This window comes from Passer montanus, unplaced genomic scaffold, assembly GCF_014805655.1.
Source record: "Passer montanus isolate IOZ18808 unplaced genomic scaffold, ASM1480565v1 scaffold25, whole genome shotgun sequence".
In the NCBI taxonomy this organism is placed as follows: domain Eukaryota; kingdom Metazoa; phylum Chordata; class Aves; order Passeriformes; family Passeridae; genus Passer; species Passer montanus.
Window position 1 is genome coordinate 5,597,416 of NW_024367149.1, and position 24,742 is coordinate 5,622,157.

The following is a 24,742-nucleotide window of genomic DNA, read 5'->3' on the forward strand; positions in this document are numbered from 1 at the left end:
CTGGAAAAGGTTTCCAACAAAGGCATTCCTGAACCAGAGAGCACTCATTCCTTAGCTGCTTGGCCATGGCAGAATCCCCTCCTGCACCCAGAGATGCCTTACAAACACATCCAAAGAGGAATTGCAGACTAAGCCTATATACATATGCATTCCATTCATTGGAGTCTAGAAGTAGCCAGGACAGCATAAGTGTTTGCTTCCATTCTCTTTCATTTGGCAGAGAAGACAGAAGTGAGACTTGACAGTAATACAACAAACATGCAATTACAGCATTCCTATTCCCTATGGAATCATATTTTCTTTCCTCCTCTGGTAGGAAACATAGCTTGGAAATGAAGATGAATTGTCTTGCTAGACAGAAGAATAAAACAGATCAAGTGAGATGCAAGCCATGCATTTATTCAGATGCAGACTCAGTCTGATAGGAAATCTCACAGGTGATGTCCCCAAGCTTCTGAGGACCCAATCATTACCACCACAGCAATTTCTAGGTGCACTGCTTTCTTCTCAAGTGTAGCTGCTGTTCCCAAAAACATCTTATACAAATGGCTACAGAACTGTTTCTTTTCCTTGGGAGAAATTTATACCCTGGAGACAGCTGAGCAAGGTCATCACCTCTGCTCCTTCAGAAAGGCTCTTTCCACAGGTAAAGGCTGAATTTACACTTGCATATAAAACATGTCCTGGCCTTCAGTTACTATCACCTATGTCCTTATGTTCAAAAGATTTATGCTTAATAAAAGAAACGGAAAAGCAGCTTTTAACCCCGCCAGTATAGTCCTCCTCTTTCTTCATAAGAAAAGAAAAGAGTTTGGGTAAAATTCCAAGCAGAAGAAACAGGATTCACAAGGACCCTTCTCATACTTATGACTGTGTTTCCCACAAGAAATAAAAACCACAAATACCAAACACATAGCAAAACAAAACAAACCCCGTAACACAATGAAAAAAACCCACCCAAGTCAAATTTATTCTGTTTCAGCAACTTCACTCTCCTACTAACTCCCTCAGGTTTCCTGCAGGATCAAATTCAAAGAATTTGAAGGCACTGCCTCCACAAAACAAACCAGAAAACAGTTTTAAGAGGCCACTTTGGAATTTGTCCAGGAGTTAAATCCTTCATAGCACCTGGAGCATCCTGGTGACATAGAGAGCAATTTCAATTACCCACTAGCCCAGTGAGTTATAGTGCAACATCAGAACTTGAGAGACAGCTGCTGGGAGATTTGTTTTTAGGCAGTCTGTTGCCTGCTATTCCATGCTTTAAACTTAGAATCAAAATTTGTACAGGTTTTCAGATTTTTTTTTCCCCTGCCCTCTGCTGGCGAGAGGGTGAGGGTTAAAAACACAGACAAAGAATGCAAACAGAAAATCAAGAGACCTTGCCCAGTGTAATCTGTGCTTCATTTAATATCATCTGATTTAAGGTGAAGCAAGAGGGAGCATTCATTTAAGCAGCTATAGAAAAAAAGAAAATTGATTGAAAAGTAATTTTTTCTCCGTTTCTTATGGAAAAGAGTCACAGGTGTCTGTTTTTCTTATATTTTCTTTTTAATGGCTGTTTCCTTTTCAGCCCATAAGATTCAAGGTCAGCTCAAGTCAAATTACACTGAGACCAAGATGCTCAGCAAGTTCAAACCCAGCTGTGGGATTCCTCTCCCTCCTGTATTGCACTGGGCTTCAATCCTGGCATCCCAGCCTGGAGATCTCCATTAGAGGCTGGGGGTACAAATTTTCATTTCTGCATTTAGATGGCACAGTGGATGCCACCCTGGCATAGCAACAAATGACATCCTACTAATAGCACATTCTAAATCAGTGGGTTAAATACATGTCTTGGTACATCTAGACATGTTTAACCTTGGAATTACTGACTGCTGGCAAAAGTCAGAGCATACAGGACAAAGTTAAAGGTAGGAGTGTCTCCTACAACTTTCCATGGATGTGAATTTCTCCCACAAAGAACATAAAATCCAGCAAACATGAGAAAGAAAATAAGACTCTGAGAATATTAGGGGCTAAAAGTACCCCCTATTACCAAGTCTTGAATAAAATCCAAACCTTTTGAAAGCTGCTTTATGGTCAGTGTTTAGAGGGTAGGGGCTTGCACAGATTATTAGTGCACACTGTTACTTGACATCTGTAAGAGTTAGTTTATTTGTTAGTTTACTTATTTATTATATGCCTTTACAGTAAAGTATGGAAGAGAAAACAGCATACATTTTCTTAAAGGAAAATACTGTGAGGGAGAGAAATGAAGAAAAATATATAAGAAAGGAAAATAATCTAAACCCACAACTTCAGAAAAATCCCTCAGAAATCTGAACAGCCCGAGAGAGATGAGTTCAGGCTGTAAGATGAATTTGCACTTCTTTGTGCTCACTACAAAAGCCCTTCAGAAGCAGCAGTGATTCCAGTTGGTTTAAAAATGGTCTCTAAGAGCAAAATGAAAACAAATCCTCTTAATCCTGGACCCTACTCCTACTTACTCATCCCTAGAAGTGGTACAAACATCAATGCTTGTGGTGACCATTATCATCTGAGGAGGAGAATACCACTCTACCTTTGGACTGAAAGGTACTCATGTGAATATTCTGAATATACTCTCTGATGACTGGGTCTCCATTTCCAGCCCTGAGCTCCACCACAAGCAGGTAAGAACCACCAGGAAAACTTCCTAAAAAGGCTAACCATTGTGCTAACCCTTAAAAGACCAAAACAGGAACAAAAGGTTCTTAATCCATCTTTTTATGAAGAGGCCCTCCAGGGTTTTGTGGCAGCTGCAGCATGTGTGAAATATTGCAGCGTTTGTTTGTAACTGCTGGATGAGGTGCCTGATGATTCCAGGGAGGTCTGGCTGCTGCTGCAAGCACTCCACTGTTGGAAGGTGACAGAAATGTCTGTCCAAGTTTAAAATACTTGCACATTTGCAGGAATGAAGGGCATTTGTATCCAAAACTCAGTTTTCAGTGGATTCTTCATAGTAGAATATGAAGAAGAATGACAGAGAAACAATTTTGAACAGAGAGATGACAAGCTTTTTCTTCTCCCATAGGAATACAAATCCTTGCTTAGATTCATAATATGTGAGTAAAGTGGAGGACAAAGGATCAAAAGACAGGCACAAGTATCTCGTGATATATTAAAGCTAGAAAACTTGCTTCTCAGGGGCCTTGACTAGTCAAAAACAACAACAAAAAACCCAACCAAACAAAAAACCACCAAAGAAATGGGGGCTGTAATAGGTAGTTTCTGCCAGGCCCCAGGAAACTCCTGTTTGGAGTATACAGCTAAAAATCCCTCAGCAGAAACCAGGACAAAGAGGGCAGGGAGGGAACTGGCCAGCCCAAAGGTAAGTAGAAAAATGAGTAAAGAGTCAGATATTATCTTCAGGCTTTAAAGAAGACAGTGACTGAACTGTATAAAACCAAAGATCAGTGTGAAAAAATGAAAACCAAAAAATATAAATCTTTTTGCTCATTCTCTCTTCCCCTGTGGACTGATTCTGCAAGCTTGGGCAGTCAGTTCTGGTCTTCCATCCACGAAATGCTGCCTGCTCCTGGGGAATCTTTGGGACCAGATTCCAGATCTTAATACTCCAGGTGGTGAGCATCATCAAACATTCCAGAAGAAATCTCTCCACCACAAAAAAAAAAAAAAATAGTCCTGACATGTTCCATATGCACTGAGCTGGCATCTGGATATAAAATCTGCAACACCTAGCTATGCCAAAAAGCTTCCTGAGACTCCAGAAATAAAATTCCTAAGTGTGCCCTCAACTTGACTGCCAGAGGAATCTTTTTTATCCCTTCTTTTGATCCTCCCACACAAAAGTTTCCAAAGATGGAGCAAGCACCCAATTTCACATTTGGCAGTGCTAGAAACAACCCTGCAGTGGCCTTGAAATGTTTGACATTTACACTTGTCTGGCTGCTAATTCTGCACAGGAGGCAGCTCTGCCTGCACGGGGCAGGGGCTCAGTGCAGAGCCCAGAGCCTGTGGCTCAGGGAGTCAAGCAGGAGCTGTAACTCAGCCACAGAAAATTTCTCATGTGCTTCTCCAAAACGAATACCTTCATACCTCCTTGTTAGTTTTCTTGTATTTCCTACTTTTTTTTGTTTGGGTTTTCTTTGTGGGTTTTTTTTTTCCCTTTTTTATTACAAAACACAAAGTTTCCATGAGACAATCAGAGCATGACTTCTATCTAGCTGTTTCATCAGGCTAAGCATGCCACACGCTTTTACACATCCTTTTTTTTTTTCTTTTCTGATTATTTCCCTTTTGAATAAACTCTCCATTATCAAAATAAAACAACATCATTTACAAAGCACCACCTCAGCAGCATGCCTCAGCTTTCATTTCACAGGGCTATGCCAGCAGCCACAAACAGAATCAAAGCAGCCAATTAAAAATCCATATTCATTAACAAACATCATGTGTGCTATAATGCCCTGCATTGACTGTGGCACGGCAGGAGATGGGAAACTCGCTGAGTTTTCCTGCTCTCAGTCTGAAGCATTGTTTTATTAGAGGAAGGGTTTTACTCTGCTACTCCAGGCCAGCAAGGAGAGTGTCCTGCAAGCCCACGGGGCTGGGGCAGCAGAGGGGGCAGCTGATGAGCTTTTGCCTCAGTGATGCCAGACACAGCACCTTGCCAGGATGAGGAGCACACAGAGAAGGCCATGAACGTGTGCCAGACCCTCCCCACCGAGGTCTTTGGGTACCAGCAGGGCCAATGGCAATGGAGTCTGTGGCACCATGAGCAGACAACATAATAAACCCTGCATATGCTTGATTGATGCAGCTCATCGGCTCAGCAGGGCCAGGTCCAAGCTGCTGCAGTGAATTACCAAATTGCCCTGGCTCCAGGGGAGCTGCTTTGATTTACACCATCAACACTTCACTGCTGCAGACAGTCACATGCATAAGTACAATATTTCAGGCCTGTACAATGAAGTTATATGAAGGCGTGCCAGGGTTATTTATTTATTTGTACCCACGAGCCTGAGATTTACAACTCTTTATAAATACAAGCTGGGCAATTTGCTTTCTATTTTTAGCAGGAGTGCTTTGTGCAGGAAACAGCTGTCAGCCACTGGGAGCTGTGCTCCTCAGAGCAGCAGCTTCAGACAAAGAGAGGCCTCTTAGAATTCAACTGGAGAGCTAGGGTCACTGCTTTGTGATGGAAAAGAAGCTGGAGATGGTACATAGCAAGAAAAAAATAAGCAGTTAACAGAATAAACCCCAGAAAAATGGGCTGGAAAAGCTCTAAGAAAAGGACCTTTGCACAAATATATTGCATGTAAGTGTGACTGCCTCCTTCCTCCCAAACAGCTTCAGAGCCCAACTCTGTCCAGTTCTGACCAAGTTCAGCAAACCTCCACAAGACTTGGAGCCAATTCATCCCTACAGCCTCAAAGAAGATGAGCATCTGGGTATTAGATGAGAGATTCTGCTGATATCCTCACTGTGGAAAAATCTGCCACATCCCCTTTCGGAGCCAAAGCTATCCACACTGAGCACATGCACCAGCAGGAGATCAGGTCCCAGCAGATCTCTCAGCTTGGAGCAGACACTCACCTTGGCAGACGAAGGAAGAGGGTGTTTCCCCAGGATGGACCCGTGCTGTGATGAACACCACTTTCTGTTCAGCCCCTGGACGCAGGTTTGCTGCAGCAGAAAGGGGGGGGGGGGGGAAAAAGAGAAATTAAGATCATTAAACTGTGCCCCAGATGTAGAAGCAAGCAACTGCAAATTTCTAAAACACATCCTTTCATTAGAATTGGTCACACATTATAAACAAGAACAATCCAAAGGGGCAGCATCACCAGGTCTTCTTCCCAGACTGCACAAGGGGTGCAAGACTAATGACATGCAGCCAAACTTGCAACAACAATTCTAGCTCTCTTTTTAAACCCCAAGATTTACTGCAGAGAGTTTAACTGCACTGTAATTGTGCTCTCACTCGTGATAAATGTCCCCCTGGGCCACAGGAATAGCACTGGGGCTCCAGTCAAGGTAAAGCCAATTGCACCCTGCATTACACTTGGTCCAAGCCTTAACAGTGCCAGGCAATGGCAAAGTGCTACAAATTATATTTATTAGGCTTTGCTCTGGAGGATTTAGGGGTGATATTTTAAAAATCTGTTAAGTGTTTGGGACTGCATCTGCTCTAACTGAAAGAAAGGTTAAAAAAAAAAAAGTACAGAAAAGAGACCAAGATTAAATCCAGAAACCTTATACAGTGAGGGCATGAAAATGTGCCATTTCCCCTTCAAATTGCAGATAGGTGGAAGACAGATTTAGATCCCAACTATGCTGAATTTAACATGGGTTAATCCCTCAGTTTTGAAACCACATCACTTTGGCCACCTGCTTCAGCCATAAACTATATGGGTCAACCAGGATCCTTCCTTTGTTTGTGCTGTGACTGCATTTAATAAACAGCAAATGAAAATTATGCTCTTGCAGAGTGGGTTCTGGGAATTTTAAAGACTATAAGAGGTCAGGACCTCAGTTAGATGTCTTATCTCAACCTGAACACACACAGCAGGGGTAATGCTAAACACAGCAGGCTCCAATTGCTAGAGACAATTTAAATCTTTGTTTTGAAGCAAAAAGTTTACAGACTGGAAACTAAAGCCAAGCTTTTTTGTTTGTTTGTGGTTTTTGGGTTTTTTTTAACTTAGTTTAATCTGTTTTAATTAGGTAGATGTATTGCACACACATCCAAAGTCAGACTTTTATTTTCAAAGATGTGTGAGAGTCCTCAAGACCATAGATTAGTTTTTGTTTTGTTTTTTTTTTTAATTTCCCAAGTTCTTAGAAATGCTCCATTTTCCCCATGGCAAATCACACCTTACAGAACCATAGGAATAATCAATACATTTTTTTCCTGTTCTCATGAGACAATTGAGGCAGGTTTCTTCTTTTATTTCTTTAGCATCTCAAAGTCCTGCAGCTGCTCTCCCTATAACTCAGCCATTCATTTGTTCTTTCTCACACCAGCTTCACCATTATCTGATGTTTTTGAACTCTGGAGGCAAAGAAATATAAGAAAGAAAGTTTCTGCCAAACCCAGCAGCTGGTGGGGTCAATTCTCTGGGCAGAAGAAAAGTGGGAGGCAGCAAAAAGGAGCACAACCCCATCAGGTAGGAGTCAATGACCATCCCACGTTATTTGCATTAATGTTAAGTAGTGTGGGAGGAAGGAGATAAATCAGCAAACCAACTTTGAGGAACAAAAGGAGAAGGCTGGTATCACTTTAGCAATAGGAGATGAGTTTTCCTCCCCTCTTGAAAACCAGAATTGCTTTAGAGAACAGATGTGATGCTCAGCACCATGACTGCCACACTGGAACAGCACTGGTCAGGAATCTTTTGGACAGAGGATTGGTTTGGGGTGTTTTGTGGCTTTCTTTGCAATTGCAAAGTTGTTGTTATTTATGCTTCATAACACTTATTAGAATCATTATTATGATCAATAATTTTCACTATGCAAGTCTATTTTAATTGGCAATAAATTAAAATCCCCACAAGTCAACTCTGCTTTGCCCCCAGTGACAATTAGTAAATTATATCCTTGTCTTTCTCTTGACCCTTGAGCCTTTCCTTTTTATTTTCTCCCCCTATCCTGTATAAAATGAAGCAGCTGTGTGGGCATCTGGCTGCTAACCAAGGTTAACACACTAAACAACTTCAAAACACCATTTCATTTTTTAATTTAAATGTTGCATTAGAAATACATCCTATTTTCTACTTCAGGATTGAAAAGATCAATCAAAATTAAGAAGATTAGAAGTGTATAGCTTTGCTTAGTAGGTGCCAAAAACACTTAAGCAAAATGACAGAAAGGCACACTCCATTTAGCCACAGCTTTGAGACTTGTGGAAATGCAGAGAAATCTGTTGTGGTACCACTTTTACCCTTCTAAACACCATAGCAGTGAATCTTAGAAACAAAACTCTTTGACAAAACAGGTTTTTTGGAAACAAAGGAAAAAAAAGTAGACACGTCTGGAATGGTTCCTTTTAAATTTTCTTTTCTGGAACATATCTTGAAGATTTAAATGAACATTTTCTCTTCTCTTTGAAGGCTACCACTATCATAATCATGGATAATATTTGCCTTGACTTATGACTGAGACCTAAACAATCTGTCACTGTATGTTACAACCTGGTGTAACTGCTGCTCACCCACTGCCACCCTGCCCCTGCTCAGAGGAGAATTCCCCAGAACAAAGCTGTGGAGATCTGAGATGCTATTCAGAACAATCAACACTAACCTCAACATCTATTCTGGCTCCCCAGCAACCACAGTAGGGATAAACACCAAGCAAATTTCATGCTGCAAAGAAACTCAATGGGCTACAAGCAAGCAGCTCAGGGCTCTCATTCTGAATACCACTTGTGCTGTTTGGCCCTCAACCCATGTCCCTTCCCCTATAAAGATTTGGCATGTCAAGCCAGTCACTTAACCCCACTGGCAACACTCCCTCAGCTCTCACCCAGGAAACAGCAATTTCCACTCCTGGTTGCTTATTATGCTACTGCAACTAAAGCAGGGTTGCACAGAAAACATTTTCTACTTACAAAGAGAGAGTCAGATCGAATTCTAAACCTTCACGGGAAGGCAAGACATTCACTTGGCCATTTTCATTCAATTTTCATTTTTATGCTACTATAAAAAGATGAAAATTATAGTATTTGTGTATAGCAGCTTAATGGTAAGTATCTAGAACATTCAAGCAGAAATATTAAATTTGTGGAATTCCATTTGCACCTCAAAGATGAAGTACTATAACAGAACTGAGGTAGAACATCACTCCTCAACCTCCAGGATCTTTTCTGCTACCTTGTCAGACCAGAATCAGGCTGCAGATTTGTGGTTTCTTTAGGTCTTGCAGCCATGATGTATTTTATGATTCATGTTCACAAATTAGCACTAAAGGAGGAGAGGTCTGACCCTGAAAGTCTGGCTCAGAAAGCCTTGAGGCTGGTGCCCATCAGGAGAAATTGAGAGTGAATTTCACTCCTTTGCAGAGGACTTCAAAGTTGAGAAAGGTACTAGAAAAATCTTGTAATCTCTGGAAGACCAGAAGGCTGTAATCCATGGGAATCCATCATCCTACAGACATATGGCCAAATAACAATGTGATTTTAAATACCCACGTATATTTTAATGGAATGTTATCCACTGCAAATGAATTCCATATTGCCGTCCTGTCCCAGGTACTTCGCAGTACGAGGTGGGCTGCTGACAGCATTTTTTTATTCAAAACCCTGCGAGTTAAAGACTCCACAGAGGAAATCAAACCAGCTCTATTGCATTACCCTCCTGTGTGCCACCCCAGCTGGTCTGTGCCCAGCACAGCTGGAACATCTGTGTCAAAAGCGAGCGCCGGTGTCGGCGCTGCCCCGAGCGCCTCTTCCCCACCACATTAACCTGCTTCAGCAAATCAGATCCAAGCAGCATTTACTGTACTCTGGTTTTTCCTAAGAGACCAGATCAATCCCCACCACATTAACCTGCTTCAGATCCAAGCAGCATTTACTGTACTCTGGTTTTTCCTAAGAGACCAGATCAGCAGCTAATCCCATTTATTTTTGCTCCTTCTGGCCACAAATGTCATTTCAGGTAAGAGAGTGCATCTCAGCAATGCAAGAGTGCAAAGGAACTGAATTTTTGGTCACTACTGAATCCCACTGGACTTGGTGAGGTCAGATTTTCTTTCTCACCTTCTTATAGTTGGCTTCAGCTGAACAAAGAAACTAAGAGGGACAGAAGGTAAAAATGATGCCATTTGTGCCACAAAGTGATGAGCAAAGACTGGACTACAGGTTCTGGAAGTCAGACACCCATTCCTATGCAGTTTTACCTGAAATGGGAGGCAGCAGTATTTTGTCTCATGCAAAAGCCATGGAAGGTCAGGTCTGTGATGAGATTGCACTGCTACAGGGGACTGGCACTGCTCATGGACTCCCCTCACCTTCAGTCTGTCCTGCCTGGGGTTTTTTCAGCAAAGCCTCCTTTGTGCAAGGACCATCTACTCAGCAATGGTCCTGCATGTAATGCTCAAAACTGCATCCAAAACCTTTCAAGTTTTGGGTTTTCATTCAGGCTCTGTCCTTGACTCTGTCAGGTGCTTAAGTACATGATTTGTTGGACGGACTTGCATCGTGCTCAAAAATGTGCTTAACCATAATTTTGGCATGAGAGCTGTGCTGAATTGGGGCCATTTTGCAGGAAGCCTGCCTCTGAGATCATTGTCACAATGTTTTAAAGTTGGAGATTGTGCAACTATTATCCTTTATTGCTCGTTTTATGCCAAAGTCTCCCTTTCTTTTTACATTCCTCTTAAAAGCGAAGCTTTTAATATTATTTAAACGAAGCTATTTTGGAGCATTTAATATTATTTAATCTCTTTACTCTGGCAGCATAGAAATTACAGGAACCATTACAATGGTCCTGTGTGAGCGTATGCTTTATTGATGTATATGCTGACCTAATATCAAATTGATTTTACTCAGCTTTTCTGCTGACCATGGAAAAATGCAAATTGGGTATTATATTTGCACACTAATTTTATTGGGCCCCTGTGTCTTCATAAAAAGATAAAGTTTGGGCTAATAAAAATAAAACATTTCTGGGGCTAATATAGGCAAATGTTTATGTAGGCAGGTAACAAATTGGTTTGTCATTTAGGGGAACATAAAGAGCACTAAAATCATCTTTAGGCAAAATAGATTGGTGGCTTTTGCTTAGCTTTTAGCTTTCATTTGCAAAATCAATTTAATGTAGCACAGTGTCTCAAAGAAAGGGTGACACAGGATTAAGACATTAATTGTGTTCCCCCTCCATAACTCCCCCTTATTCAGAGGCCCTGGGATTTGGGTTTGCTCTTGTTCAAAGCAAATTAAATATATTTCAGCAGAAAATGGGAAAAAAGAACCTTTAGACTTTTGCCATGTGTGAGCATCCTATTGGGACAAACAGGGGCAGGTAGGAAAGTGGGACTCTGTGTTCTGAAGGCAGATGCTGACAGAGTTATCAACACTTGTCAGTGCCACCAGGAGCCTGAAAGCACAGTAGCTGAGTGATGTTCTTCCTGGATATGGTTTTGTTCCTCCCTCCTCTTCCCTCTCAGTCCTCTGTAACAATTCCTTGTGCATCCCCCACGGCCTAGAGCCCTGCTGGAATGCAGCTCAGTGAAGTTCCATGGCAGTTTAAGTAGACATGCATATATCAACAGCCTAACTTCTTTACATTGAAAGGAATTGGCCTATTTACACCTCAGAGCAGGCACTATTTCCACCCAGCCTTTGGTTTTCATCCCTTCCTTCCCCTTCCCTTCCTCAGTTGCAGGGTGTTTTGGAGGGGTTCCATGCAGTGGGAGGTTACATAAACAGTTTTGATGTTAATACTTGACTGCATTTTCAACTTAATATCCCAGCAAAGGGATCTGACTGTGAAGCAAAAAGGCCAGAAATATCTCCTGGTAAAATTATGCTGAAGCACAGATCGAATGACGCTGCAGAGCTATTTGCAAAATCATAAATGGCAAATGCCTATAGAGCAAGAGCCCCCTTACCTCCCAGCCACATTTGCTTGTTTTTAATCTTCATTACATCTTGTAAGCAACCATTTTTCCATTTGGGCTTTCTGATACTGGCAGCTCACTATGCTTTTGAGGCAGGAAAATTAAATGCACGCAAAACCAGTCAAGACACACGTCTTCCCTTCCTCCTCATCTCCACATAAAAAAACCTCCAAAAAACACTCCTAAAAATCTGAGATTTTGTTTTTTAAATTATACATATGCATTTGAATGTTGGAACATACAGTCCTATGAATAAGAATAGAAATCTGGAATATGAACAGCACATTATTCGTCCTCAAACGGCCAAGGTGATGACAACTCACAATTAAGGATGCAGACAGTAGCATTTAATGTCACCTACCTGCATCACTGTCATATCATAACAGTTTAGCAGGCAGGTCCCCAGTCTGCTTTCTTTTTCCCTTTTCTGCTTTGCTATTTATAAAGTCAGGTTGGAGTGTAGATCAACCCCTTGCCCTCCAGAGACCAGAGGCATGCAGTAAATTATGGGAAGGCTAAGTGGTACATCAAATGTGTCTCCTCAAAGCTATACATCATCTTGTTAAATTTGATGTCTAATCCCAGAACCCCAGAAATCATTCCCAAAATCCCAGAAAATGCATGTGTCCTTCAGATGATATAGAACAAGAAAGTAAAGTTTACCTATAGGGAAAAGAAAAAAACACCAAGACAAAAACATTCTAGACACAATTTGCTAAAATCTTCATTTCACTTGAGTGTCTTTCAGTGCCATTTCCTTAAATGCCATTGACTCAGAACTCACCCATCTGTACTTGAATGCATGAACTCTGATCTGCATACTCACTTTATTTTTCCTTGCAATGGTTGACAATAAATTACAAACTGAACAAACCAAGCATCCTATTTATCTCTCTCTCAAAATCTTACATCAGATAGAAATGCAGTGTCTTACATATGCAGCAGCACTTCTCCAGTCACCACCAGTGACAGCAATAATGATCTTCAGCCATTCCACAGGGTTCTTGACTGAGCTCCACAGCTCCTCATCAGTGAGGAGGAGATGGAAACACTTCTGCCCCAGAGGAAGCAGACCTCATCCATTGGGAAGGAATCAATGCTAACTGGCATCCTTCTTGCTCTCTCAGTTCAGAGCTATCATCCCGCTAGAATTCTCACCATCCCAGCAGCCTTCACTTTTTACAAAGGGATAGAACTAAAATATTCAGATGCAAGACATTTCCACCTGAAATACTGCATTACATGGGTACTTTTCCAGTTTGTCTTTAAAATCCAGGGATTCAAAAGATGGTGCTAGGACCTGTTAAAAAGCAATTCTCTATCAGCTTTCTCCAGTGAAGAGGGCTAGGGCTGTGTTTGTTTGCTATAAGTATGCATGGACTTAAGAGAATAATTTATGGCAAAATTTCAGCCAAGATAGAAAAGAGGGAATTACCACCTCCTCACAGAGTAGTCCAGCAGTTACAGGAGCAGCCAGGACACCTTTGATCTGTAGCAATTGTCTATCAGCTCTCTCCAGTGAAGAGGGCTAGGGATGTGTTTGTTTGCTGTAAGTATGCATGGACTTAAAGATAAGAGAATAATTTATGGCAGAATTTCAGCCAAGGTAGAAAAGAGGGAATTACCACCCCCTGACAGAGTAGTCCAGCAGTTACAGGAGCAGCCAGGACACCTTTGATCTGTTTTGGGGTTTTTTTCCAATTTTGCTGTGGCTTTGCCTGAGATTAACTTTAGTGCTCAGACTTTTCCATATAAAAACTGAGCAAAAACCTTGTGCACTTCAGAACAGAATTGAGAGTCCCAGTACAGCTATTCTCAAAACTCTTTGAGTTTCTTTGAGATGCACAGCCACGTCCTTGTGCTCACCATGGATTTTTCCAAGGAGGGCAGTGCTGAAAATGACATTTTAGAGCTGCCATGAGATACAGCTCCAGAATCTGTGAGTCCAGCATCTCTAACCTCTCAAGGCCAATGGATAAAAAAATGGGGAAGGAACAACCTGCAACACAACATGCAAAAATTGGGAAAGATGTTTCTGGGAAACTGTAACTAGAAAATCTCCATTCACTGGGGCTAGGTCCTGTATTATTCACTTAAGAAACAGGCAAAAAGTGTAACAGGAGAAGAATTAGGAAAAAAGAAAAAGTTGGAACAGCATGAAATAGTGGACAAAGCTGGAGAACTACTCAGGTCTCTCTCTGTGAGGAAAAAAATTGAAAAGCAACCAAAATTTCAGCCTGCTGGGCTAAAGTCTCAAACTTGGGGAGCAGTGAAGCAACACAACCAACACTGTCACCGATTAATCTCCTGTGTTCCACCTTTTTGACACTGACCTGAACAACATGAACCCTTCTCTCTCTTATTCTTTTCCTGAACATCCATTGAAAAGAAGTGGGGACATGATCAATTACAGGACACAGGAGATTATTTTTTTGATTTATGTGTTGCATCAGACCCTCCCTGGGCAGAAGTACAAGGACTGACAGGGTTAGGAAGAATAAAAACTTCAGTGTACAAAACCTTGAAAGCAGTGATCCCTGCAAGATGAGCAGGGTGTTCTGCAATGGGTTTTGGCCTTTCCTGAACTATGACTGTGAGCTCCTCAGTAGCTGAGCTAGTGGTCAGTAAAAAGCAACCCGCTGAAATGAGATTCATGAAGAGCCATGCTCCTCAGAGTGTGACACTGACCTCTCTGGGAAGCACCAGCACTCCGTTTGGAGAGAGGCTTGAGCCCACAGGCAAGAAAGTCACCAGTGAATTGTTTCTCTTTCCATATTCATTGCTTGCCTGAAATCAGAATTAGGACCCGAACGCGCAGCACCGAAAATTAAGATGCTCAGTAGAGGGTCTTACATGCCAAATTCAAATTTTGAAATACTTCAGCAAGGTGGGGGATGCAGACTGCCCTCAGGGCTGAAGTACACACACCCCTAAGGCAGCCAAGAGCAAATCCTTCTTTACTGTCATGTTAGACATTGGCTTCAAGTCAGTGTGAGAAGCCTGTTCTTAAGGTAAGCAGGATGACAAATACGAGGTGGAAAAGGTTCATTTTTACAGGCCCCTCCTTTTGTTCATTGATTCTTTGCAGATTTTAATCACAGGGACATGATGTCAGGGAGTCTGTGGCTTGGGAGGAGTCGACAGCCCTAAATCAGCTTTGCTTGGGTGTGTGCACTCCATTGCTGGCAAGTGACTCCAGCCCCAGCAGGTGTCACAGACACGCCTGCAGACAGAAGTGCTCTAGGAATATTGGACATACATCGTAAATTCCGGAGTCTGGCAGGACAAAGTCCTGTCACACCCCTGTCCTTTCCTTCAAAAGAAAGCAGTGAGATGCATGCCTGGAGTCAGGGCACTTTCTATTCTTGTTAAGGGCCAACAATTAAGCAAGCTGCCATTCTTATTCAGATGCTGCTTATGACATTTTCCCCTCCGTTGCAAAAACAATTATCGCAACGATGTTTAAATTCCACCTGGACACATAAAACCTTCTCCTTCCCCAGCCAACCTGCTGCCTCAGTCCCCTGCCTTGCAACAAACTGAGAACAGCTCCTCTCACAAACGTGATCCCTCTCAAAACTCCCTGTAAGCACCACATTAACTTCATGTGCACGCAAGTGTCCACTGATCCTAATTGTCCTTTTTGTCCCATCGTTAGTTAGCAATAAATTCCAGAGGCACAGTCAATCAATACAGCACGGGGCATAAGGGAAAACACATTTTGTTGCCTGCACTAGACACACACTGCAAGGCTGTGAGAGCTTTGTAAAACCTATCTAGTCAGCAAACTGTTAAAACCAATTTATACACACTCACATTCCCTCTCTCAAGGCAATAAGCCTATGGAGAATTTTAATTAAAGTCAAAGGAGCCTTTAAAAGTGGAGGGGGAGAAATCTAGCACAGCAAGAAATAAATTAATAAAAACACGCTCCAAGTTGAAGCTCAAGGGGATCACTCTCAGTCATCATTTATTTAAAGGATGGGACACGTCAAAGATAGGAATGTCAAGTGGGAGATGCTGTGAAGCAGCAGAGGACAGAAGAGGGGCTGATGAACTGCATGCCACAGCTTCTGTAGCATCATTTTTTGTCACGTAGGTTATACTCGTGGCTGGCCACCTGCTGCTTGATATTCTCTAGCTCTCAAAGTTAGGGACTGAAATATCTGTATTCCCTTTCACAGCTGATCTGGGAAGGACCTTTTAGCTCATCTAGACCATTCTTACCTGGTCAGCACCCAATTTCTGTAGGAAATTATTCCTTTCTCTCAACCTGAGGGGATTTTTCTTGGTATTTAGCCAGCAGTTTCCTTTGCTGAATTTCATTCTATTTGTCACTTGCTTCTTCCCTTGGTGTTTATATCTTATTTTAAAATTACTTAATTTTTTATGCATCATTCTAGCTTTTGCTTGGGCCACAGACTACTCCAGAGGAACTGACTGATCCCTCCAGAGGAACTTCCACATGCAGGCAAGCCACAGATCTGGTCAATTCTCATGTTCCAGAGCTCAGGGGGAAGCTGGCATCCTGCTCTTCTCCTGTCATTTTTGCAGCCACCAACTCATATCTTGCAGCCTTTTCCATAGCACAGGCAAGAGATTTCTTCACTCAGGGCCAGTTGCAAAAAAACAGTGCCACATTTCTTAACTTCAACAACTCCCAGTATCAGCTGCTGGAGCAGCTTCTCATCACCTCTTGTAACAGCTCAGTGGAGTGCAAGAGGCTTGTGTGGATCAGTGTCCTCAGCAGCCTCCTGGCTACCAGCCTGTGGCCAAGGGAATGTGATACTTGTAGTTGGGGCTGTGTCAAAACATCCCCAGCAGCAGATGCAAATTAATCACCCATAATAAATCATGCGATTGTACTGGAAACCCATCCACTGTCAGCCTGCAACTACAGGAATTGTGGAGATCCAATACTGACTGCCTATCTTGACACTCATTATCTTATTTAGAGAGTCTTGTGCTGTCTATTTTTCAGCTAGATCCCTTGGTAGAAACAAAAACTTCATGGATTTATAAGACCCCACATAGTTTCCATGTAAAAGCCTGTAAATACAACTCATTTCCAATGTAGAAAAAAAATTCAATTATTCAAAACATTAATAAGTATATTTGATAGTCAATGTAAATTGAATTATGTTTTGCCCTTTCTCATAAAGCAAACCAAAACACCCTTTTCATGGAAAGAGGGTTAGAAAGGTTAAAAAAAATGAAGAAAGTCAAAGTCATTACATTCCAATCAAACTTGATAAATATGTAAATTACAGCAACTAAACAGTTGTCTTTGACAAATGGCTGCCACGTAATGGATTTTTCATAGTAATGAGGCTACAGTGCAATTGTTTTTTTAAAGCCTTACATTTCTCATTAATAAAAAGTGTGAGTCAGTGTGCACAATGGGCATATTTACCAAAAAAAATTAAGAAGCAAGTAAAATTTTCAGACAGCAGTTGACGTCACAGAAGGATGCCTGAGATGGTGTCATTGCTTCCATCAGCACTGACACATTGTTGACTTTAATTAAGTAAGTAACTTTAAATAAGTACATTGAGTTTAATTAAGTAGCTTGAACTTGATGAGCTACAGTGCCAGAAGAAAGCCCAGGACTTTGCCACTTGCAATTCAGTTGGGGTTTGTTTCTCCATCCAGACCTTCAAAGGTGCCAGCTGAAAATGCTACACAGGCCCTACAACACCTATGAAAATGGCAAAACAAGCAAGAAAATCACTTCATGGCATATAACTTCCCTGGCCACCAGCATCTTCCTGCCCCATTGAGTCCACTGGCATTTCAGAGCATGTCAACCTTCACAGCACCCATGCATCTCACTGCCTTTCTAGTGGAGTTTGAACACTACTCCGAAGAAAAAGATTCATGGGAGTAGATGACCCTGGATCATACAGTACTGCTTATCATGGTCCTCAAAACACCCCAGTACTCAGCAAGGCATCTCTAAGCTTTTCACTCTTGATTTCTGTTCACTTGATGCATTTTGGAACAACAGAAGGGCAGCACTCAAGGTGTTTTGAGCCTGCAACATCTTTTCCGCATAAAGGAGCAATGACTGCACTGAAAAAGTCTCCAGAACCACAGAGGCTCCCTTGCCATGCACCCAGCTTTAGCAGGACACAGTACCCAGGGTCCCCTTTAGTGCAGGCTGCTGGCTGTCACCCCTTTCCAGGGCCTACAGCTGAAATGGACTTCTCTCATATTTTCCAAAGCCTTTCCTCTGCAGGCATCTTGCCACATCTGCAGAAGCACTGCTGTTTCCCCACCCCCACATCCACCCTGATTTAAATAGAGAAAAACTGGCTAATTAAAAGGGGAGTGAAAAAGATTAATCCATTTTTCCAAGTTCCCCAACTTCCCCATCCTGTGTGTTACCTCTATCACCCTGGTGCTAACAGGGCTCTGTTTGCATATTCTGTATCGTACAAAAATTCCTGAAGTATAGGGACAATTTCAACAGGCATGCCTACGTCATTTAATACAATTTTGGCTGCTGAGCCCTTCCTGTTTGAGGGAGGACTGCATTCACATCCCCTCTCTATAAGGAATTCTGCCACCTGGCATTTGAATTCCTGAGCCAAGAAGGAATTCCATAACTAAATTTATATTTATTCCCAAACACTCTCTGCACACCCAAGGGTCAGCCAATACAGGGTGGTGATAGATCAAAGACTCTGCTGCTGATTTTAAGTTATTTAAAGTAAAAACAAACCTTCTCACCCCAATCTGTGTAAAGTACCTAAGGGTGAAGAAGGGAAAACAGTCAGGGGGAATGTCAGTGGGAAATCAGGACAGAGGAGGTGGAGGAGAGGACTGTTTATAAGACTTCTAATAAGCCTATAAACCCTGGCTGTATCTCTGCATGCATGCATTTCTTTTGCTGATATAGGATGCATACTTCATGTAATGCTATTCTTGTGAGCCAAGAAAATCTGCATGTAATACAGCAGGAGAATGCTAATGGCCTTCAGCTGAGCTGGAATCCAGCAGCACTTCCCTTTATCAAAGGTGGGCTTCAGAGCCAACAGTCAAGCTTGGGGTTCCTCATGGAGCTGAGAATCAGTGAATAGAACATGACCACACACACCCCAGTTTGTGCTAAGTGTCCCCCACTTGTACAGGAGTTGGAAATTCTTCCCAAATATCCCTCAGGCTGTAGAAAAGGTATTTTTCAGGCACCACTTTGTCAGTAAGAGAAAAGCAATTTCAAGCCCATTCCAATGATGAATCCTTGAAGCAATATGGGTGAACCAGCTCATCCAGCACAGACTACTGAGTGGTTGGCACAACCACCAGCAAAACATCTGCACCCAATCTCCCCACATCACCCTGGCCCCACCAGGCTGGGGGGGACACTCCCTGGTCTTAGCCAGGCCTCTAATGAAAGCTGTGCATTACTCAACCACATTGTTCTCCAGTCAAAAATATTTGAGAGATTTGGAGCTTTTTCAGATGAAAGAAAAACTAATAAGGGTACTCCAGACAAGTGGAAAAACAAGATGTCACCCTGCTGTCCTTAGGAGTAGTGACACAAAATCTCAATTTGAATGAAAAGCTAAGTCAGCCCTTGCACTGTCTTCTCAGTTTATGAACTGATTTAGAAGAAACAGAGAACAGATTAGTCCTAATTTGCTTTATCTTTACATTCCCAATCTATTGATTATAATAATTGTGGATGCTATCTTCCCATTAGCCACAGTTATTACCATACAGAGCACATGCGAAAACCAGAGTGGATTAAAGTGGTTTTGTTTCCCAGTGTTGGTTTAATGTAGCCCTGCACATTTCCAAGGCACAGAAATAAAAAAGAGAGCTTCCATGCCATTAAATTCAAGCAGATTTTTCTCATCATTGCAGAATCTAAGCTTTCAAACCAGACCTGTCCACAATGATGATATTTAGGACTGAACCCTGGAGAGGCTTTTCAGAAGTTGTCAGGGCTGAGCCCAGACCACTGTCCTAGTTTTGAGAAAGCTTCTAAAATGATGGAAAACTTTTTGAAGGTCATTGTCCTCTATCAAACACATAATATAGCACTCTCTGAATATGAGGAGAGAAGTCAAAAATCCTGTGTTCTTTCTGTTGCTCTTCCACCAAACTGATGAGTAACCTTTCAAAAGACGTTCAGGAATAAATCCGCAAACAGATTTAGCCACTAAAGTAGCCTAAATCCCATTTAAGTCCATAGTTTAGATCTTCAAAAACTGCATTCAGCTGTCACCTAGTTCAGGAGATGTCAGTATCCATAGGCAACTAGAGCTCTTCCTTCGGCCAAGTCTCCCAGAAATCCATATACCTCTGCATCTCCTGCTAGATTTAATAGATATTTCCAAATAGTACCTAAGAGAAGATCACCACAAAAATCATAGAGGTAAAAAAATAGCGGCAACAGTCTCCAAGTTTTCAACACTCATAGGCTAAGAAGACTTGTCCAGCAATAGGAAAGCCTCCAGGCAAAACCTCTTCTTTAGTCTGAAGACACCTGAAACCACATTTGAGCTTCCAGGAGTATCCTAAACACATTTGACTGGAGAATTTTTTCCTTTTTTAAAGTACATAGCATTAAATATTGCATAACCAAAAACCTGTTTTCCCTCCTTCCACATTGATACCCTGAATAGAAGATTGCTCTTGCTCAACAGCTAATCCAGTGAATATTGACTTTGGAGACAAAGAAAAGTAGCTGCAGCATGAAGACATAAGCACCTCTTCCCATCCCCAAAGCATGAAGACTGGGATGCTCTGAAAGCTCAAATTTATAACACAGTTTGGAAAACCTAAAAGTACAGGGGTGTGTTAAAACATTGTTTCCCTATGCCAGCTCTCCCCTGACTTGTCTGTGCAACTTCAGGAGGGATGCCAGAGTGAGAGGAACTTCCCAGTGCTGACAGAAGATGTGAACTGAAAACAGGGACAGAATCCAAGGGCTGTCCTTGAGGACATTCTACCTGACTGCCTTGAGTTAACTGGGCTTTTTTAAACCTTATTTTGGGCTTTTTCTGGGAGCACAGATGACTACTGGAAAACTGATGGTTACTTTAAGCGACAGATCAGGTACCTTCCAAACTGAGAGTGGGGAGGGAGGCACAGGTTGCCCTGAGAAGCTGCGGGTGGCCCATCCCTGGAATTGTTCAAGGCCAGGATGGACAGGGCTCTGAGCACCTGTGGAAAGTGTCTCTGCCCATGGCAAGGGGCTGGAATTAGATGATCTTTAAGGTCTTTCCAACCCAGACCATTCTATGAAGAAAATTGGTACAGGGACTGCATATACCTGCCTGGCTTTTATTTGATGTCTGTTTTCACAACTCTTGCTTTTTCCTCCATTTTGAAAGCACTGGTAAAGATTATCTGGTTTCACACATTGCTTTGAGATCCTTGAATCAAATAAAACCTTTACATCTCCTTGCATTTATTAGTAAAGCCAGATTATGCCTGTTTTTTCTCTTCCCTGTAAAACAATCTGGAAAGCGCTTTCCCAAAAATCTGCACCTTGATCATGCAGTATTTTATCTACAAAAATGCAGATCTCAGGTTTTTAGGGTGGTTTTTCTTTTTTTTGCTTGAATGGATAGAAGACATCAGAAGAGGGAGAAAAAAAATCCCAAAACAAATGACCAACAAACCTTTCCTGGGAATTTTTTTGTTGTATTCCTTTCCTACTCCTCTAGCTGTGGGTCACATATGTAAGTAGCCTTTCATGGCAAAATACATCCAAGATTATACCAATATAAATCAATAGTAGATATATTTTAGTTCAAGTTTTAATATGCCATTCAATCAGTTTTTTTGATAGAAAAAAAGAACCTGAGCTGCATATAAATGGGTCACAGTACCTCATGTTTACTGTTAAACATGAATTAAATCTGAGTAGCTTGGCATATCTCTATAATAAAAAAGAAACTATTAATAAGATTTCATTAAATGGGGAGCTAATATGTAACAGCCATATATCAGATATGTGAAAACAGAGTTTCATAACAAGGTTGGGAAAAGTATTATCAAGGACCTAAGTAGAAAATCTGTCTTTCTTGATACTGGAGGAATTTATATTTGAAGAGTGTTCTTTCCTATTGAGATCTTCATTGACTTGTACAAAAATACCGCTTTTAATCTCAAATCCCCACTGGCATTTTCATATAAGCACTGAAAATGCTATTGGGCTTTAGAGATTTAATTTAATGAAGGAAAAGTATTTCTATTAAAGTGTGTAATTTTTTTTATTTTATTTTTTTTTAAACACAACATCTTCTGAGAAACCAGGGAAACAGGATTATTTTAAGCTCTGAAATACTGACTAACCTGTGCCCTTGTAGAACTCCTGCTTCACAAAGGAAGCTTAACAGCTGTGGCAAAGCCTGTAGGTGTATTTGAAAAGGGACCCTACTGTCCCAAGTCATCCACACTGAGAATGCCAAGCCTGGAAAAGGCAGCAGACAGAGAGGAAAAGAAATGTCCCCATGCAGGCAGGTTGTTTGTGCTGAGCTGCTGCATCATTAAGCTCCATTTTGAAACGTCAAAGATGGGAAAAACTCACCAAATAGTACTAAATCTTCTGCATTAATAGACTGATCCTCTCATCTGTTCATGTCAAAAAGTATTAGGTCTGGCTGGGTAGGTAACAAATTCTCTGTTGGGGTAAATGAAAGCCACTCCATCAATTTGGGCAGAATTGGCTCCTGTGATGGGATGGGCTGAATTCTGTCATTTAAGATTCCCTCCATACCAATTCTCACAGTACTGCTTTTGTGAGGCTAAAATCTTTGTTTTATCTGCAGATCACCCATGTCTCTCTCGTATGAATATTCATTACAAGTATAAATTCCTTTTCATATTGAGAAGGCAAGTGCACTTGACACCAGGAGGCCTCTCAACAGGACACTGCCAGCGCTGACAAGCTCAACAGCAGTTGTTCCATTTGTGTGCAGAGCCTGCACCAAGTTGAATTTCCTCCATAAAAAAAAAAAAAAAAGGTGGGGTTTTGTTTTTTTTTCCTTAGGAAACAAGCCGATCACTGAGTTACAGCAATGCAAACCTTACAAGTCATCTGCTACAACAACAGCTGGGCCCAGGAGTTATATGAAAAAGTACTGTGACAGCAGCAGAGGGTAGAGCAGATATAAATACCTGACTTCTCATGAGATCTCCTACTTATCTCATATTTGGACAGCCAGCTCTGCAGAGAGGTTATTTCTGCAAGGAGGTGCAGATAACAGAGTACCCAGACACCACCACAAACAAGAAAAAGGGTCATGTCCTGCTTCTGAAGAGAGACAACCTCAGTGGAAAGAGAGTCTGAAGGTCTGTGATCCAACTGATTCCCCGTAACCATTGGATGGAGTTGCTGCAGGTTTCACCAGACCTACAGCCCAAACAGGAGCCTGCTAAACCTCACAGTTCCCTTTCCCAGGTTTAGCTGCCCATGCTGTCTGTTCAACATCCTCAGCCCTTTCAGGTAAAAGTAGTATTTTCCCCAAGCATGAAATTGTGGACAAAAAGATAATTGTGACACTGACCCCAGTGGATCCATGATTCCCCTGTGTGCTCAGCCAGTACAGCCACGAGTCTTTCACTACTTGGGGTTTCTGTGACTGCCAAGGGAAAGCCAAAGTTGGGATTTCACATAGCTTCCTGCATCAGGTTTGTGATTTGTGCCAAAGGGCCTCATGCTTCATTTCACAAGGTTAAAAAGTCAAATATGACAAATCTGGGAATATGGGCAATCACCTGAAGTGGCTGGAAAAGTAAATGCACCAGAGTCACAGATGGAAGATAAAATTAATTTTCATTTAAACCTAATTAAAACAGTGGTCAAAAATCACCCTTGAATCTTTATTAAATAGACATATTGTTTGGTGCATATTTGGATAGCTACACATCTGAGCTAGACACACAACTATTTTACTCTAATTGGCTCCATTTATTTTTTATTGTCAATAGCATGATGGACCACATTCTGATTTCATTTATTGCCCTTGAAATAGTCCCATGTGGGTGCACAGCTCAAGTGCAAATATAGACATAGTGTTGATGCTTGGATTAACAAGCATCAAGAAGTTCCCATTTCTACTCATGTGTCACCCAAAAACTTGCAAATAGTTATTATACAACAGACTCCTTTTTGGCTTTGCATAACAGCAATCAATATAATTAAAACTTTTTTACAGTGGCTGTGTTGTTTCCTTACTAAAGAAACAGGAGATGCACAGGGTTATTCCCTGCATAAAACTACAGTCCTGCCTCAAAGGCTATCACAAAAGTGGCAGATTAGTTCCATTCTTCCATCTAAGCATAAACAGGAGAATAAAAACCTGATTTGATGGCACATGATCTGGATAATACGAAGGTCCATCTAGTTTGTTTATTCTAAAACATCAGCAGATTTTCAGTCAGAAGCCAACCTGTCTCCCTAAACCAGCTTTCCCAACATTTGATTCAGAGCAATTCTGAAAGGTGCTGTTAATCCCCCGTCATGAACAGCCTCAAACTTTGGACACAGGTGCAAACTTTACAAGTGACCTCTGTCACCTCAAGAAACTCAACAAAAATCCCAGCACTGCTGATAAAATAAAACCTCCTGGGTAAGGCTCAAGCCACCAGGGACCATCCTTCAGCCAGCATAAATCGTTCCTGCTCCGCTGGAGCCAGTGGAACTGTGACTCCTTGCCTCAGCTAAGGAATGGCCCCGAGCCACTGGCTCATCTCTTAATGGCTCTGCCAGGGGACAAGGTGGGTGGGAAGGAGAAAACAAGCAGGGAGAAAAGGTTGATGTGAAGCAGCAGACAGTGTTGTTTTTTTTGGGTTTTTTTTAAGAAGTTGGCACTGTTAATAGAAATCCCCCCTCTTCTGCTGCATTCTTATGCAAAGCTCAGATCTGAAGGTTACCTGCTTCCCCAGTGACTTGAAATGGAATTTTTCGTAAAGTAATCTCTTCAATCTCTCTCTTTCTGTATTTACAGAGCATAAAAGTAACCATAAAATGCCACCTTTTTCGAGCAAATCTAATCTGCCCTCCCAGTTATACCAGGCCACATGATGATTATCTCATTTTCTCTTTGACAAATGTGGACTTATTGGCTGGTCATTGTCAAAAAAATGCATGTCTCTACATCAGATACATAGCAGTAAAGACAAA

General features: G+C 41.7%; 1 protein-coding gene across 3 annotated transcripts in view; it reads right to left on the reverse strand.

The window, feature by feature from the left end:
* LOC120503178 (cytosolic carboxypeptidase 6) overlaps positions 1-24,742 on the reverse strand; it is an 882,397-nt gene that overhangs the window by 201,684 nt on the left and 655,971 nt on the right. For all 3 annotated transcript variants that reach the window (XM_039711394.1, XM_039711393.1, XM_039711395.1), the window contains exon 7: positions 5,581-5,670. In XM_039711394.1, coding sequence (XP_039567328.1) covers positions 5,581-5,670 — 90 coding nt within the window. The remainder of the gene's footprint in view (positions 1-5,580; positions 5,671-24,742) is intronic.